At 36.7% G+C, this 16,524-nt stretch overlaps 2 protein-coding genes across 3 annotated transcripts; both read left to right on the forward strand.

Annotated features, from left to right (window-relative positions):
• The first annotated feature begins 1,274 nt into the window (after positions 1-1,274).
• dbnla (drebrin-like a) lies at positions 1,275-13,291 on the forward strand. Of its 2 annotated transcripts, none has more exons than XM_082158321.1 (20): positions 1,275-1,556; positions 1,913-1,968; positions 2,094-2,206; positions 2,315-2,389; positions 3,044-3,190; positions 3,292-3,369; positions 3,451-3,602; positions 5,006-5,060; positions 5,195-5,266; positions 6,344-6,490; positions 6,592-6,669; positions 6,751-6,902; positions 10,433-10,472; positions 10,661-10,735; positions 11,640-11,748; positions 11,863-12,039; positions 12,126-12,188; positions 12,275-12,369; positions 12,541-12,622; positions 13,010-13,291. In XM_082158321.1, the coding sequence occupies exons 1-20, from the start codon at positions 1,474-1,476 to the stop codon at positions 13,144-13,146; spliced, it is 1,986 nt and encodes a 661-aa protein (XP_082014447.1). In that variant the 5' UTR covers positions 1,275-1,473; the 3' UTR covers positions 13,147-13,291. The 2 variants fall into 2 exon arrangements, with proteins under 2 accessions (XP_082014447.1, XP_082014446.1); XM_082158320.1 differs by having other exon boundaries at positions 1,278-1,556; positions 5,192-5,266.
• Positions 13,292-13,884: 593 nt separating this feature from the next.
• On the forward strand, positions 13,885-16,040 carry cox5ba (cytochrome c oxidase subunit 5Ba). Its single transcript, XM_082158322.1, has 4 exons — positions 13,885-14,040; positions 14,412-14,482; positions 15,464-15,563; positions 15,734-16,040. The coding sequence occupies exons 1-4, from the start codon at positions 13,944-13,946 to the stop codon at positions 15,844-15,846; spliced, it is 381 nt and encodes a 126-aa protein (XP_082014448.1). The 5' UTR covers positions 13,885-13,943; the 3' UTR covers positions 15,847-16,040.
• Positions 16,041-16,524: the final 484 nt, after the last annotated feature.

Here is a 16,524-nt window from a genome sequence, read left to right on the forward strand (position 1 = left end):
TCTGGCATACTATTAATGTGGTTGAAATTCTGAGGTATACACTGATTTCGAATCCTTCGAGAAGATTGAAGCACTGAGTTAATTTGTTTCAAATGTATAGTGTAAAATAGAGATTTGGAGACCACATGGGCAAAACATGTGGGCTTCACTCAAATTTCTTTTTACAATATGATGGCTGAAGATTTTCTTTCCTCTACAAACTCTCCTTTTCCCCCCTTCATTTTGTTTTATAAATAAACTGACCACTTGCATAATGAGTCTTCTGGCATGGTCGAGGTGAGGGGCAAAAAACGTGAGAATAGCGACATCGTGCGGTCAAAATTATAACTGTAGATATTATTATAGACACGAGCTTTAAATTAGAATAGAATAGATGAGATAGAGTAGAATAGATGCATGTTGCTAAAACAAACAAAAAAGGTACATTACACTACAAAAGCATTTGCAGATACAATTTCCAGGCCTATATCAAAGGTTTGGATATGTTTTTGAATTATAGAACTAGGCTAACACCTGGCATCTGTACAAAATGGAGCCATCATTATCTATAATTGCACTAATACAGCACAGCATGAGTCCCATTATATGCTGAATTTTGGCACGGAATTATAATGGTTAATTTACAATGAACTGCTACAGTACAATGAATGTTCAACACATGACATTGGTATGTCAGATCATCCAGTTTCTCTTGCTCTGTCAGTCAGTCTATAGCTACAAACTCTGAAGCAAAGCATAGCTTACGCATTTCATTATGTTTAGTCTATACTTCATGTGATTGCAGAAATGTGATTTTACTAGTCCAGCTAGTTCCAGGTGTGACCTTGCTTGACATGCCTTTAGATTGATCAATATGCAAGTTATGTGTGATTCACGAGCAAACTTTTGTTTTAACGTGATTCAGTCCAACCGATTGTTTGTATGGTGAATTTGTTTAGCAGTAAAACTGTTAAGTCTGAACAACACTGCCATTCATTTAGATTGTTTACAATACTGTTTGAATAATAACACAACTTTTTTTAATCAATCTATTGTTTTAAACATAAAATTAAACATAAAATGGTGCGCGTGGAATACTTTTGACTAAAAAGTATCAGTGAATCGTTTTAACCGGTTCAGCGAAAGGAAACTGTCCGAACAAACCGATTCGCTAAAATGATTCCCAATGCTTATAGATTGACATTGATAGAAAGACAGACACTGTAATATATTTAGCCTAACTACATATAATATATAATTTGGTTTCTTTAAAAAAATAAAAAAAATAATTAGTTAGGGCTAACGTTAGACTGTTGTTGGAAAAATACAAGTTCTTTCTCTTCCTCGTTTCAATTCCCAAAAAACTCGCCGAACCTGATTTCACCGGAAAGGTGCGTGTTTAGATCGACGGTTCACTGGAGGAGGAAGACGGGGGTTATGCTTACATCTCCATTTAAAGTTCTCCTCAAGTTCTTGCAAGTTGCATGACCCACTATGGCAGTAAACCTGAGTAAAAACGGACCCGCGCTTACAGCCGCTTACAATGACGTGGTGAACGGGAAAACGGACACAAACTGGTAAGACACCTAGGCTATTAAAATCGCAAATCATATTATCGCAAATAAATGAATGAAGGAAAGACCATTAATCAATTGTAGACTACACATCATATTTATTTATGATGCTAAAAATGATTCATAACATTAAAAATGACCGAGGTCCTTTAACTCATTAACATAACATGCAAATTAGGCTACTTTTCGGGACTATTATATAACTCATGTGCTCAAAATATAGTAACTAGTTACGTGGAAATTGTGTAACTATTTTTGTGCATCACAGATAGAACTTGAATAGAACTTGTCAATTCTAGTGTTATCTTCAGTCATTTTGAGATGGATTTTGCATAATGAACCATGTTTGTTGATTATAGGGTGTTGTTCACCTACGAAGGAAACAGTAATGACATTCGGGTTGCAGGAAAGGGAGGTGAGTGAACGCTTTAAAATCTGATAAGAATGCCAACAGAGTGATGTCATTCTTTTTGTCCTGTTTAATGAGTCAGCAGTCAACAATGACTGATGCTTGTTTGTTTTTCTGTGAATGTGCCATAGATGGTGGGCTTGAAGAAATGGTGGAGGAACTGAACAGCGGTAAAATCATGTACGCCTTCTGTAAAGTGCTGGACCACAGTTCTGGAGTCCCCAAGTTTGTGCTCATTAACTGGGTATGAACAGAACACAAATAACTGAATGTACAAATGAAAATCGCTTTATTGTGTTAACCTCTCAACATCCATTATAGAAATAATCTTAGTACTGTTAATTGGTTTCAGACCGGCGAGGGAGTCAAGGACGCTAGAAAGGGTGTTTGTGCCAATCATGTTCACTCAATGGGCAATTTTCTGAGGGTGAGTGCAAAATGGAGCCTATAAAAATTCATCATTTGTATGGAAGCTTCTTTGTGCCATGGAATAAAAAAGAAAGAAAAGCAAATTGTAACTTTTTTTCATCTCACACTAAGGGATAGTTGCCCAAAAATGAAAATTCTGTCATTAATTACTCCCCCTCATGTTGATCCAAACCAGTAAGAGCTTTCCGTCCCTCCATTGACAGCGAAGAAACTACCACTATTGATGCTTCAAAAATTTCATAAAGAGATCGCAAAACAAATCCTTATTGAACGGATTTAATTTAGGCTTTTATTCACAATTAAACATTGATCAGCGAACATAAACAGAAGCTCAACTGAACCTGCTTGACGTACGAGAACAAACCTCTTGAGGAAGCTCAAACGTGCTGTGTAACATGAGAATGATCCTCATTGGTTCTCGAACATCAAGTGAACATGCTTGAGCTTCTGTTTACACGACTGATGTGTGAGTTGATGAATATTAAAAAAGCCTAAATTTAATCTGTTCATCATATAAAGCAATCGTGTCAAATGTCAGATAAAAAGTCACAATTACCTTTTTTATTTTGTCATTCCTTGCCGGAAACAAGCTTCCATACATTAGAGATGGTCATGATATAATTCTTCATTTTGAATTTGTATTTTATAAAAGGGTGCCCATGTGACCATCAACGCTCGATCAGATGATGATGTTGAACCTGCTGACATCATGGAGAAGGTGGCCAAGGGCTCGGGCGTCAACTACAACATCCACAAAGAATCAATCCAGAACAATAATTGTGAACTTGTTGGACGTGTGGTCAGTGAAGTGATGAATTATGTCCATACCTCATATTAAAAGGGGCTTTGAATATCTGCATGTTTGCTTTCTGAATTACTCCAATGCCTCTGTTCTCACAGGGTTCTGTCTATAAAAAGATCAGTGCTTTAGATGAAATCCAAGCTACGATTAGAGAAAACTTCTGGGCTCAGGCTGAGGTGAGGAAAAGTCACAGTAAAACGCAATGCTTTTATCTTCTCATCTGCTCTTGACACGTTCTCTACCTTCTCCTTTATCAGCAAGATGAAAAGAACCGCCGGCTGGAGGAGCGCAGGAAGGCAAATGAGGAGAGGCAGCGTCTGGAGAAAGAGCAGAGGGAGCAAGAGGCTAGACAGGCAGAGGAGCGAGAGCGAAGGCAGAGAGAGAGAGAGAAAGAGATCAACCAACAGAGGCAAGTGATTTTGTGTCTGTCCCATTCATATCATCAAATAGAATCTACACCGCTGATCAAAAGTTTGGGGTCAGAAAGATTTTTAAACTTCTATTCAGCAAGGACACTTTAACTGGATCAAAAGTGACAGTAAAGTCATTTATAATGTGTTTCTATTTCGAATAAATGCAGTTATTCTTCAAAGAATCCTGAAATAAAATGTATCACAGTTTCCACAAAAATAGCAGCACAACTGTTTTCAACATTGATAATAAGAAGAAATGTTTCTTGAGCAGCAAATCAGCATATTAGAGTGATTTATGAAGGAACATATGACACTGAAGACTGGAGTACAAACGGTTATTTAAATTTTTTATAATATTTCACAATATTACTTATTTTACTGTATTTTTGATCAGCCCTGGTGAGCATAAGAGACTTCTTTCAAAAGCATAAAAAAAATCTTACCGACCCCAAGCTTTTGAACTGTGTATATCAGGAGTGTCCAATCCTGCTCCTGGAGGGCCAGTGTCCTGTATACATTACCTCCAACCCCGATTAAACACACCTGAACCAGATAATCAAGGGATTACTAGCAGAAATGTCCAAAATCGCCCCTATACGCTCACTCACTATTCCCTCATTAGTCCACTAATATAGTTCACTTGAAGGAGTGAATGAAAACGAGTATAGTTTGTGCTTTCGGTTTAATAATCATTTGAATCTCAGCAAACTGGCAGCTCCAGTATTAATGAAAAGATTTATCTTAAACGCTGTCATGGAAACTATGTTTAAACCTTAATTAAACAATTTAATGACCAATTAAAAAGAAATGTATACATGTATGATATTACGCTGTTGCCACATTGGACCAGCGGTTTGGAAAATTAATGGATGGATGATTCAGCTGCAGTGCCATCTTTTGGTCAGACACAGGACCTTCACAGTGCATTATGGGTATTCTCTAGACGTTGAGTGTAGATTGGTTGTATTGTGAGATTGAATGAGTGAACTGAATGACATCCACTATTGTTTCAGACACTACTACAAATGGGCTGTCGATTCATTAAATGATCAGCTGTTTTCTGACAAAAGCAGTTTATTCAGCCTCTGCCTCTCCTCCATTGACATCCTTTTTTTTTTTTTTCGGCCTCTGGTCTCCTTCCCTGCATACTGCAGCGTTAGCAGGCGTTACAGGTTTGTTTTGCTAACCTTGCAGGCTTGCCTTCAAGTGGCTTTGTTACTAGGCAGACTAGAAACTTCCAGACCGGTGTGTTGGCAAGAGCTAAACTCTACAGGACAATGGTCCTCCAGGACTGAGTTTGGACACCACTGGTGTATATAGTTCACCAAATACTTAAAAGTTGCTTTGGATAAACATGTCTACTAAATAACTACCTTCTTGGTGTCTATCCTTCATGCAGGCTGTATGAAAAGAAACAGGAGGCAGCAAATACAGAACAGAAGCCAGGAAAATGGGTAAAATGATCTTTCCTGCAATAAATCTGAAAATTTTAAAATCACACACATATATTTATATATTTATGTGTGTGTGTATACTGCGTAAATATTTAATATGTTAGTCACCCTTGATTTCCTCACTTGTTAAGGAGAAAGTGGAGAAGGAACACCAGTCTCCTGTAAAAGCAGGAATATTGCGATCTGAGTCTGTGCAGAAGGCCAATGTGAGTCTAAATAAATACAGCACAACAGAGAGCGCTCACAATGAGTGTCCTTGGATCTTGAAGACTATTTCCCATTGATTTTCTCCATAGAGATTTCAAAAGATTTTTAGTAAAGAGCTCTGAGTCATGTACAAATCCTCCTAGATGGATCGCTGGGTCGAAGCAAAAAGTATATGAAAATCATCTGATCAAATGAACTGCACTTCCAACTAAGCAATGGGAAAGATGTAGTAAAAAAAACCAATAGTAAAATATAAAAATATTGACTTATTGTAACTGGTTATAAGTACAGAAACAGTATATTTTAGGTTTATTGCAAAATTCTTAGAATATATATATATAGCGTTTTTGAAATGTCTCTTATGCTCACCTAAGCTTTATTTATTTGATGAAAATACAGTAAAAAAACAGCAATAATATACATTATTCAGTGCATGATATATTATACAGTAAAAAAAACAGCAATAATATACATTATTCAGTGCATGTCTGTATGAGTGCAAGCTGTTGAAGCTCCGTCGTCTGTGCCGGGAGCAGCAGCTCATTTGCATTTAAAGGGACAGACACAAAAACGGTGCGTTTTTGCTAACCCTCAAAAAGTGAAAATTTTAACATGCTATATAAAAATATCTGTGGGGTATTTTGAGCTAAAACTTCACATACTCACTCTGCGGACATCAAAGACTTATCTTACATCTTGTGAAAAGGGGATTATACCACCTCTTTAAACATTGATCAGCGAACATAAACAGAAGCTCAACTGAACCTGCTTGACATGTGAGAACAAACCTCTTGAGGAAGCTCAAACGTGCTGTGTAACATGAGAATGATCCTCATTGGTTCTCGAACGTCAAGTGAACATGCTTGAGCTTCTGTTTACACGACTGATGTGTGAGTTGATGAATGTTAAAAAAGCCTAAATTTAATCTGTTCATCATATAAAGCAATCGTGTCAAATGTCAGATAAAAAGTCACAATTATCTTTTTTATTTTGTCATTCCATGCCGGAAACAAGCTTCCATACATTAGAGATGGTCATAATATAATTCTTCATTTTGAATTTGTATTTTATAAAAGGGTGCCCATGTGACCATCAACGCTCGATCAGATGATGATGTTAAACCTGCTGACATCATGGAGAAGGTGGCCAAGGGCTCGGGCGTCAACTACAACATCCACAAAGAATCAATCCAGAACAATAATTGTGAACTTGTTGGACGTGTGGTCAGTGAAGTGATGAATTATGTCCATACCTCATATTTAAAGGGACTTTGAATATCTGCATGTTTGCCTTCTGAATTACTCCAATGCCTCTGTTCTCACAGGGTTCTGTCTATAAAAAGATCAGTGCTTTAGATGAAATCCAAGCTACGATTAGAGAAAACTTCTGGGCTCAGGCTGAGGTGAGGAAAAGTCACAGTAAAACGCAATGCTTTTATCTTCTCATCTGCTCTTGACACGTTCTCTACCTTCTCCTTTATCAGCAAGATGAAAAGAACCGCCGGCTGGAGGAGCGCAGGAAGGCAAATGAGGAGAGGCAGTGTCTGGAGAAAGAGCAGAGGGAGCAAGAGGCTAGAGAGGCAGAGGAGCGAGAGCGAAGGCAGAGAGAGAGAGAGAAAGAGATCAACCAACAGAGGCAAGTGATTTTGTGTCTGTCCCATTCATATCATCAAATAGAATCTACACCGCTGTTCGAAAGTTTGGGGTCAGAAAGATTTTTAAACTTCTATTCAGCAAGGACACTTTAACTGGATCAAAAGTGACAGTAAAGTCATTTATAATGTGTTTCTATTTCGAATAAATGCAGTTATTCTTCAAAGAATCCTGAAATAAATTATATCACAGTTTCCACAAAAATAGTAGCACAACTGTTTTCAACATTGATAATAAAAAGAAATGTTTCTTGAGCAGCAAATCAGCATATTAGAGTGATTTATGAAGGATCATAATGACTGAAGACTGGAGTACAAACGGTTATTTAAAATTAAAAAAATATTTCACAATATTACTTATTTTACTGTATTTTTGATCAGCCTTTTTGAGCATAAGAGACTTCTTTCAAAAGCATAAAAAAAATCTTACCGACCCCAAGCTTTTGAACTGTGTATATCAGGGGTGTCCAATCCTGCTCCTGGAGGGCCAGTGTCCTGTATACATTACCTCCAACCCCGATTAAACACACCTGAACCAGATAATCAAGGGATTACTAGCAGAAATGTCCAAAATCGCCCCTATACCCTCACTCACTATTCCCTCATTAGTCCACTAATATAGTTCACTTGAAGGAGAGAATGAAAACAAATTCGGACACTGAGTGCACAGGAAGGGCTGCTGATTCTGCATAGTTTGTACTTGCAGTTTAATAATCATTTGAATCTTAGCAAACTGGCAGCTCCAGTATTAATGAAAAGATTTATCTTCAATTCTGTGATGGAAACTATGTATAAACCTTATTAAACAATCTAATAACCAATTACAAAGGCATTTATACCTGTATGATATTACGCTGTTACCACATTGGACCAGCGGTTTGGAAAATGAATGAGTAGTATGAAGCTGCAGACTCGGAGCCTGCTGCATCTACAGTCCCGCACCCAGAGTCCCGCATTCTCAGACCCCTCGTTTTTCGAGACAGCGCCTCCTATCAAATTAGATCGGATAAACATGTGAAGAACTTAAGCCGAAACGTGAGTATCGTCAATTTTATTTAGCGAATCATACCTCAATCGATTTCCTTTTTAATCAAACTACTTTATAGCTCATCGATACACCAACATATGAATAGTCCATTTAATATTTGTAAAGTAGTTTGTAACTAAATTTGAGCCGTTAATGTATGTTTTTTCGCCTTTTTTCCCAGAAAATATTTTGATAGCTTACGTTAGCCTTTAACCTTGGACTTTTGGTAGACAAGCCATTGTAAAAATTTGATTAAAATTCGTTGACATTAAAGTAGACCAATTAAATACATTAAGTGTGTTAATATCAAAGAATGTCATCATTAATTATTTAATCAGATTCACCATTTTACCTTTTTTTTAATTACCGGACCTTTTTTCCTTAAACTATTAAGTTGAATTAATTAATGCCGGAGTAATTATTTTACTTTATATAATTTATGTAGATTACTTAAATTAGTTATTATAAAACGTAGTATTAAAATTAATCAATATTAATTTAACTGATATGAAGTTGTTGCCAGCCATTTCCTCCGTGGCCCTACTTATCACCCTAGGTATGCTTGTAATTTGCATTTGCAAAAAAATATTATTTATTATTACACAATATTTTTGACAATGGCATTCATCTTTTATTTTAGTGAAGTCGAGGAATTTGACAGAGCGATTCCAAAAAGAAGGAACATTCGCCTACCAGAAATTATTTTACCTTATGCATTTACATTTTACATTTATTCATTTAGCAGACGCGCTTTTATCCAAAGCGACTTATAAATGAGGAGTTTTTTTTTTTAATGCAACTGAAGACGAAAAGTAAAGTCACCAACACAATTCTTTCCTTTTTTCTTTCCTTTGTCCTGTTTACAGCAAGATGATGCTTAGGTGATCGTTAAATAAAGTACAGAATTGTTTATTATTGGTGTTTTGTCTATTCTTATTTGAGTTTTGCTTCGCATTCAAAATATCAAAAAAACAGGTTTTGTAATGTTAGCATGGTATAATGTTAATTAGACCATTATTGAACTGAAAGAAAAATTGGAATTTGAATAAAAAAAAAAAAACATTGTAGCAATACAGTATAATATCACATAATATTTTTCAGAAGATAGTTCAATATGCAATTGCGACTTTATTTCTCAGAATTGCGACTTTATATCTCGCAATTCTGAGAAAAAGTCACAACTCTGACTTGATATATTGCAATTGTGAGAAAAAAAATCAGAATTGTGAGATAAAAAGTCGCAATTATTATTATTTATTTATTTATTATTCAGTGGCGGAGTCAAGCTTCCATAGTAATTGTATCCCTTCCATCAGTAATTTTCTTTCAATTACACCCACGCTCAAAAAATAACTACTGGGTCATTTGTTAGTCAGAGAACACAATGAGTTTTTTTTTTTGGCACATGCATTAAGCAGGGAACACAAATATTTATTTGGATAACTTTAAATAAAACGAGACCGTATTGCATCCTATTGTTTTCAATGGCATTTGGATAAGGGTGTTATACGATTTTCCGAACAGCAGGAGGCGCTGTCTCGAAAAATGAGGGGTCTGAGAATGCGGGACTGTAGATGCAGGCTCCGAGTCTGCAGCTTCATAATGTTGAAATGAATGGATGACTCAGCTGCGGCGCCATCTTCTGGTCAGACACAGGAATTCATTGGGCGCGACCTTCACAGTGCATTATAGGTATTTTCTAGCCGTTGAGTGTACATCGGTTATACACTCGTTATTGCAGTGCATTATGGGATTTAATGAGTGAACTTGATAACGTCCACTATGGTTTCAGACACCACTGCAAATGGCTGTTCCCTCAAATAGCCCTATTTAAGGGTATAAAGGGCGATTTTGGACTTATTATTGAGAGAATCGAGGGTCCGTGGCTCTGCTATTTGAGAACGCTAACTTGGATCATGTGTGCCTTGAGAGCCAATCACATTACAGCCTTGACGTTCAGCCTTGTTGAATTCAGAGTTGTGAGACAGTCAATCACTGTTTGCGGATATGAATGAGAGTCAATAAACAATTGTCTATGACTTCTCTTATTTAATTTTTTTCAGTTTAAGATCAATCCAAAACAAATGTTTCAGAGCAAACATGTTGAAGATTATTCGATTGGCTGTCGATTCATTAAATGATAAGCTGTTTTCCCACAAAAGCAGTTTATTCAGCCTCTGCCTCTCCTCCATTGACATCCATTTTTATTTTTTTATTTTTTGGTCTCCTTCCCTGCGTACTGCAGCGTTAGCAGGCATTACAGTTTTTTTTGCTAACCTTGCAGGCTTGCCTTCAAGTGGCTTTGTTACTAGGCAGACTAGAAACTTCCAGGCCGGTGTGTTGAGGCAAGTTAGAGCTAAACTCTACAGGACAATGGTCCTCCAGGACTGAGTTTGGACACCACTGGTGTATATAGTTCACCAAATACTTAAAAGTTGCTTTGGATAAACATGTCTACTAAATAACTACCTTCTTGGTGTCTCACAGGCTGTATGAAAAGAAACAGGAGGCAGCAAATAAAGAACAGGTAAATGGGTAAAATTATCTTTCCTGCAATAAATATGAAAATTTTAAAATCATATATATATATATATATATATATATATATATATATATATATATATATATATATATATGTGTGTGTGTGTGTGTCTGTGTATACTGTATAAATATATAAAATGTTAGTCACCCTTGATTTCCTCACTTGTTGTTAAGGAGAAAGTGGAGAAGGAACACCAGTCTCCTGTAAAAGCAGGAATATTGCGATCTGAGTCTGTGCAGAAGGCCAATGTGAGTCTAAATAAATACAGCACAACAGAGAGCGCTCACAATGAGTGTCCTTGGATCTTGAAGACTATTTCCCATTGATTTTTCTCCATAGAGATTTCAAAAGATTTTTAGTAAAGAGCTCTGAGTCATGTACAAATCCTCCTAGATGAATCGCTGGGTCGAAGTAAAAAGTATATGAAAATCATCTGATCAAATGAACTACACTTCCAATTAAGCAATGGGAAATATGTAGTAAAAAAAAACAATAGTAAAATATAAAAATATTGACTTATTGTAACTGGTTATAAGTACAGAAACAGTATATTTTAGGTTTATTGCAAAAAATACAGTAAATATAGCAAAATACAGTAAACCAGCAATAATATAAATTGTTATTACAGTTTAAAATATTGGTTTTCTATTTATAGACATTTAAATGTAATTTATTCCAGTGATGCAAAACTGAATTTTCAGCATCATTTCTCCAGTCTTCAGTGTCACATGATCCTTCAGAAATCATTCTAATGTGCTGATTTGCTGCTCAATAATTTCTTATTATTATCAATATTGAAAACAGTTGTGCTGCTTAATATTTTTGTGCAAACTGTGATACATTGTTTCTCAGGATTCTTTAATGAATAGAACGTTCAAAAAAAACAACAACAAAAAACAGCATTTATTTGAAATAGAAATCTTTTGTAACAGTATTAATATTTTTACTGTCACTTTTGATCAATTTAATGCATTCTTTCTGGATAAAAGTATTAATTTCTTAAAAATGCTTTTTAAGGAGAAAATGAATGGGATTTTACTTCTGGAATTCTAATATTTTCTTCTATTATATGTTGAAGATAAAGTAAGACCATTAAGAAAGTAAGGTCATAGTAGACATAAAAATAGCATATTCATTCTACCTTTTTTCCAGGAGGCCGCATCAATCATCTCTCAGCGTTCCATCAATCCCAGGGAGCTGTTCATGAAGACGGAGAAAAGCTTGGTCAACAGTGCAACGCCTTCTTCACCTTCTCGACCAGGTACAAAAAACTCTTATCTAACAGAACATCTGACAAAATCTCATATATAAAACATGCACAGTTTTAAGCCATTAATCTCAATATTACTTCATGACTTATGTATTTTCCCCTCAGGTCAGTTGAGAAGCCCATTTTTGTCCCAGCAAGCAGTCAGTGCAGAAAAACCTCGCAGTGAGAGCCAGTCTCAGCCCTTATCTCCAGTTCGCCCCGCGGCAACCACCTCGGTTTCACATGTACCAGCTCCCATCTCTCCTGTGCGCGAAACTCCGGCTTTCCCTGAAAAAAATGCAGGTGAGTAAAAGCAACAATCCTATATGTGTCTCTGGTTTAAAATCATATGACAGTAAGTTTTAAGTTGCCTTATTTCTGCCTTTAAGACCCCTTCTACGATGATCCATTTGTATCTGAACAAGCTGAGGAATCTGAAGATGAATGGGATGGTATATTTTCTCTCAATAATGCTTATTAACGTCAGTCAGTGCCATATTTATACCTGAAATCTGACTTACTGTGTATCCTGGTGCAGATTCAGATGAGGAGGGACAACAAAACGAAGATGAAAACAGCATCTATATGAACGTCCCGACCTCACCTCAAAATCTCTATGATGAAGTTAGCCAGGTTGGTTCCTTGTCATATCCATCATCCAAACCATGCAACCGTGACCTTTTATGACATTTTTAAGAATACTTTTCTGTTGTAATAATAATGATTTAACTAGGTTTAAGATATTGTGTATTATAATAAATGGATGTGTCACCTAAATCACATTATTTATCCTATTATTTGAAGGATTTACAAACCCCTGCTGGCGAAGATGAGACTGGCCATGACCAGAACATCTGTGCAAGAGCATTATATGACTACCAAGCTTGTGAGTGCTTGAATTCTGCTGTATTATCTAAACATTCATGCATTCAATTATCAATATGCAGCTTTCATCTTTGCAATGAGCTATAATATCTGGAACTATTGCTCTGATGATGAGAATAATTATAAGAGAGAGAGAGAGAGAGAGAGAGAGAGAGAGAGTATGAAATATACAAATAGCCTGGTTAAAACGTCAATAACAACAAACAAAAAACCTAGTGATTCACCAAACCGTGAGAATGATTCTGATTTGATTTAATTTAGTGTAAGTGGCGATTTACGATATTTTTGTACATTTAAAACTTGAGAATATTCCATACTCTCTTATAATCAATGAAGATATGGTGTTGAAAACGTATCAATTTATGCGTTATATTTTCTTCCCATTTAGCGGATGACACCGAGATCTCCTTTGACCCGGATGACATCATCACAGGGATCGAGATGATCGACGAGGGCTGGTGGAGGGGCTACAGTCCTGATGGGCACAACGGAATGTTTCCTGCTAATTATGTGGAGCTTCTTTAAGTCTACAGTAACTAATCAGATGCAATATATGCGACAAAAAGATTGTGGTTTGTTAGTGTGCTTTAATGATGTTACGGGGCATTTGTAAAATCGAAATTCGTACTTTGTCTAAATAATGTTCAATAAAAGTTTTATGTCTCTTTAATGTTCTTTTCATGTTGATTCAAATAAGCCAATAAAACAAAGCACAGAAAATAAACACCAGCATTGTAATGAATGAAAATATTCCTATACTTAAGTGCACCAAAACTTAATTACTTTCCTCACGAACGTTTACCAGGGTAACTGCAGTCTCCACTAAAATTACAGTTCATGTCAGATCATAAGGTACTGAATCATTACTGTATGTAATGTGTACTGTTGTATTTACAAGGTACTTTGTATAAATGACTTGCCAAAACCATGAAATATAAAAAAAGAGTATTTGTTACTACATAAAAACTGATAATTTTGCATTAGCCACTACTACTGACACTACTGAAAAACATTAAGTAATTATTTAGTTTTAAGGACATCTCAAATTATTTTTAGGATTATTACTGCAGCTGTAGCAAATGTGTAATTTGGACAAAGCTAAAATTAAAATGAAAAAAATTTGTATCGGCTTTTCTGTCCTATATTCATCGCTATCCTTTTCACACCAATTTTTTTTTTTTAAATGCTTGAAGAAAACCACTTCACACCATATGGTATGGAATACATATGGTGATGACGTCTAAAGCACGCGACGCGAGGGTTACATAAGCGCCTCTTCGACGTCATCAGCCTGATTCTGGTAGTTTTGGGGAAGAGGAAACATGGCTGCAAGGTTACTGCTGAGAACCGCCGTACGGGCCGCGACGACCTGCAGGCCGTCTCCAGTGACCGCTCTGAGCAGAGGGATGGCGGCGGGAGGTCAGTCTTTTTATCTCGGGCTGTTTTAATAACCGAAACGCGCCGTAGCATCATTTGAGAGTCAGTTTGAACGCGTGCCAAGGACGCGATGCCTTCCGCGGAGGTCGATGCTCTGACCGCACCGGCAGTTCAAACAGGAAAACAGTTGTTTAGTTACAATTTCTTAGAACATCCAGTGAGAAATCATATTGTTTTGTGTGTTTTAATGCGTGTTATTGACATGTGTGTAGTTTTAAAGAAATCACATACATGTGTTGTGCTTGTATTGGCAATTAGCAGTTTTCAAACACAAACGTGACTAATGTGAATTGCTGGTCGGTAAGGGAGATTTTGAAAGTCTTTTAACATGAATGTGACCTTTTTTCTTGCAGGTATTCCATCTGACGAAGACCAGGCCACTGGACTCGAGAAGAAGATTATGCATGCTCTGAAAACAGGCTCAGTATGTATTCTGGTCTTATGAACTGTCAAAGCTGTCAAACTAAATGTATATGCTTACACATAACATCAATTTCAAAGATAAGGAAATATTCGTCCAAAAATGAAATTCTGTCGTTATTATCCTTGATCCAAACACACATGCTGTTAAAATTCATCACAAAAAGTGAGTTTTGAAGAATTTTAACATGGTTATTATTTCTATACATCTAGTTTCAGAGTCATGTCATACTCCAAGAAAGACATAAGTTGTCCATTTGACTTTCAAAGGTTGCATTTTGATGGTCTCATGTTCGGCTTAATGTCATTATGAAATTACATTATGGGTCTCATGTATGAACTTGAAGAAAGACGTTGTGACCAAATTGATATTGAAATTAAAGGGTTGGTACACCAAAAATGAAAATTATCCCATAATTTACTCACCCTCAAGCCATCCTAGGTGTATATGGCATTCTTCTTTCAGCCGAACACAGACTCCTTAAAAATATCCTGGCTCTTCCCAGCTTTATAATGGGAGTAAATGCCACCTTAGATTTTGAAGCCCAAAAAAGTGCACCCATCATAAAATTAATCCATACGACTCCATGGTGTTAATAAAGGCCTTCTGAAGCAAAGTGATTCGTTTTTGTAAGAAAAAATCCATATTAATAACTTATACTATAATCTTACACTAAACTATACTATAATAAACTATAATCACTGTCTTCCGCAAACGGGCCAGACGCGAGTCTAGTTACGGCAGAAGAGTGACCTCTGACCCGACGCATGACGTAAGATGTAGGAGTAGCGTAAGCTTAGGTGAGAGTGGACGCCTCTCACGGTTCAGACAAATAGAGCTGGGCAACAAACTCAAGCTCCTCTTCTTATATCTCTTATATATTATCATCAAACTTAATAAAAATATAAAATGAAATGAATATATTTTCCTGGTATGGAAAATGGCTGCATTTAAGTTCTTGTATCTTGTTCTCTCCTCTCCCAGGATCCTTATAACATGCTGAAGCCCAAGGAGTATGCAGGCTCAAAGGCAGACCCCCATCTTGTACCTTCAATCACCAACAAAAGAGTTGTTGGCTGTGTCTGTAAGTTATAACTCTCGATTCTAGACCAGGGATGGGCAGCTTCGGTCCTGGAAACTCTGCAGGATAGTGGCTCTCCAGGACCGAAGCTGCCCATCTCTGTTCTAGACACTTCACACCATAGTTTTTTTGTTGTTGGAGGTTGTATTGAGCACATGCTTGTGTCTGTCCAGGTGAGGAGGACAACACTGCTGTGGTGTGGTTCTGGCTCCACGAGGGTGAAGCCCAGCGCTGTCCCTCATGCGGCTCGCATTACAAGCTAGTGCCTCACGAGCTTCCTCACTGAGCCAATGTGTCACATACCAGAACTCCAGATATGTGGTGACCTCATTCATGTTCGTCTTTTTGCAAAGAAGTACAGGGGATGTAACCTGTCCTCCTGGTGTGGGACGCAATATTTTAGCAAACAATTTCCGTAAATTATTGGAGTGTACATTTTGCATTTAGTCCGGTTCCACCTAATAAACATGCCTACTCTGACTTTGCCTCTTGTATTTTAATTCAGGTTCATTCAATTCTCTGTGCACCACTGGTCGCAAGTGTGGACACGCTTTACTGGATTTGTTTCCTGTGACCTTAAAAACCGATGAAAACTGTCTAATAGTCTTAGATTTAGTTAACATTAAAAATATGGGTCTAAACCTTTGACTTGAAGTTTATATCAAATTTATAAAAATGTCTTTTTGACCTTAGCTTCCACTTTATTGATGAGACTGTTTGTACAGCAGTTTTATTTCACAACAGACTTCAAGTGTTAATTAAACTGCCAAAATCCCGTCACACACAGTGGTCTGACTTCCCACTAGGAAGTTTATCTGTTTTTGTGATTTCTTCCCGTGTCCACAAGGGGTCACTTGTTTGTAAGAATGAGAATTGCAGAACCTTTGGGAAGAATGGAAACACAGGTGTCCTAAAAACAAAACGAAAATGTCTCTATTCTAACATGTCCTCAAATATTCAAGAT

This window comes from Leuciscus leuciscus (genome assembly GCF_965113295.1).
Source record: "Leuciscus leuciscus genome assembly, chromosome: 24".
In the NCBI taxonomy this organism is placed as follows: Eukaryota; Metazoa; Chordata; class Actinopteri; order Cypriniformes; family Leuciscidae; genus Leuciscus; species Leuciscus leuciscus.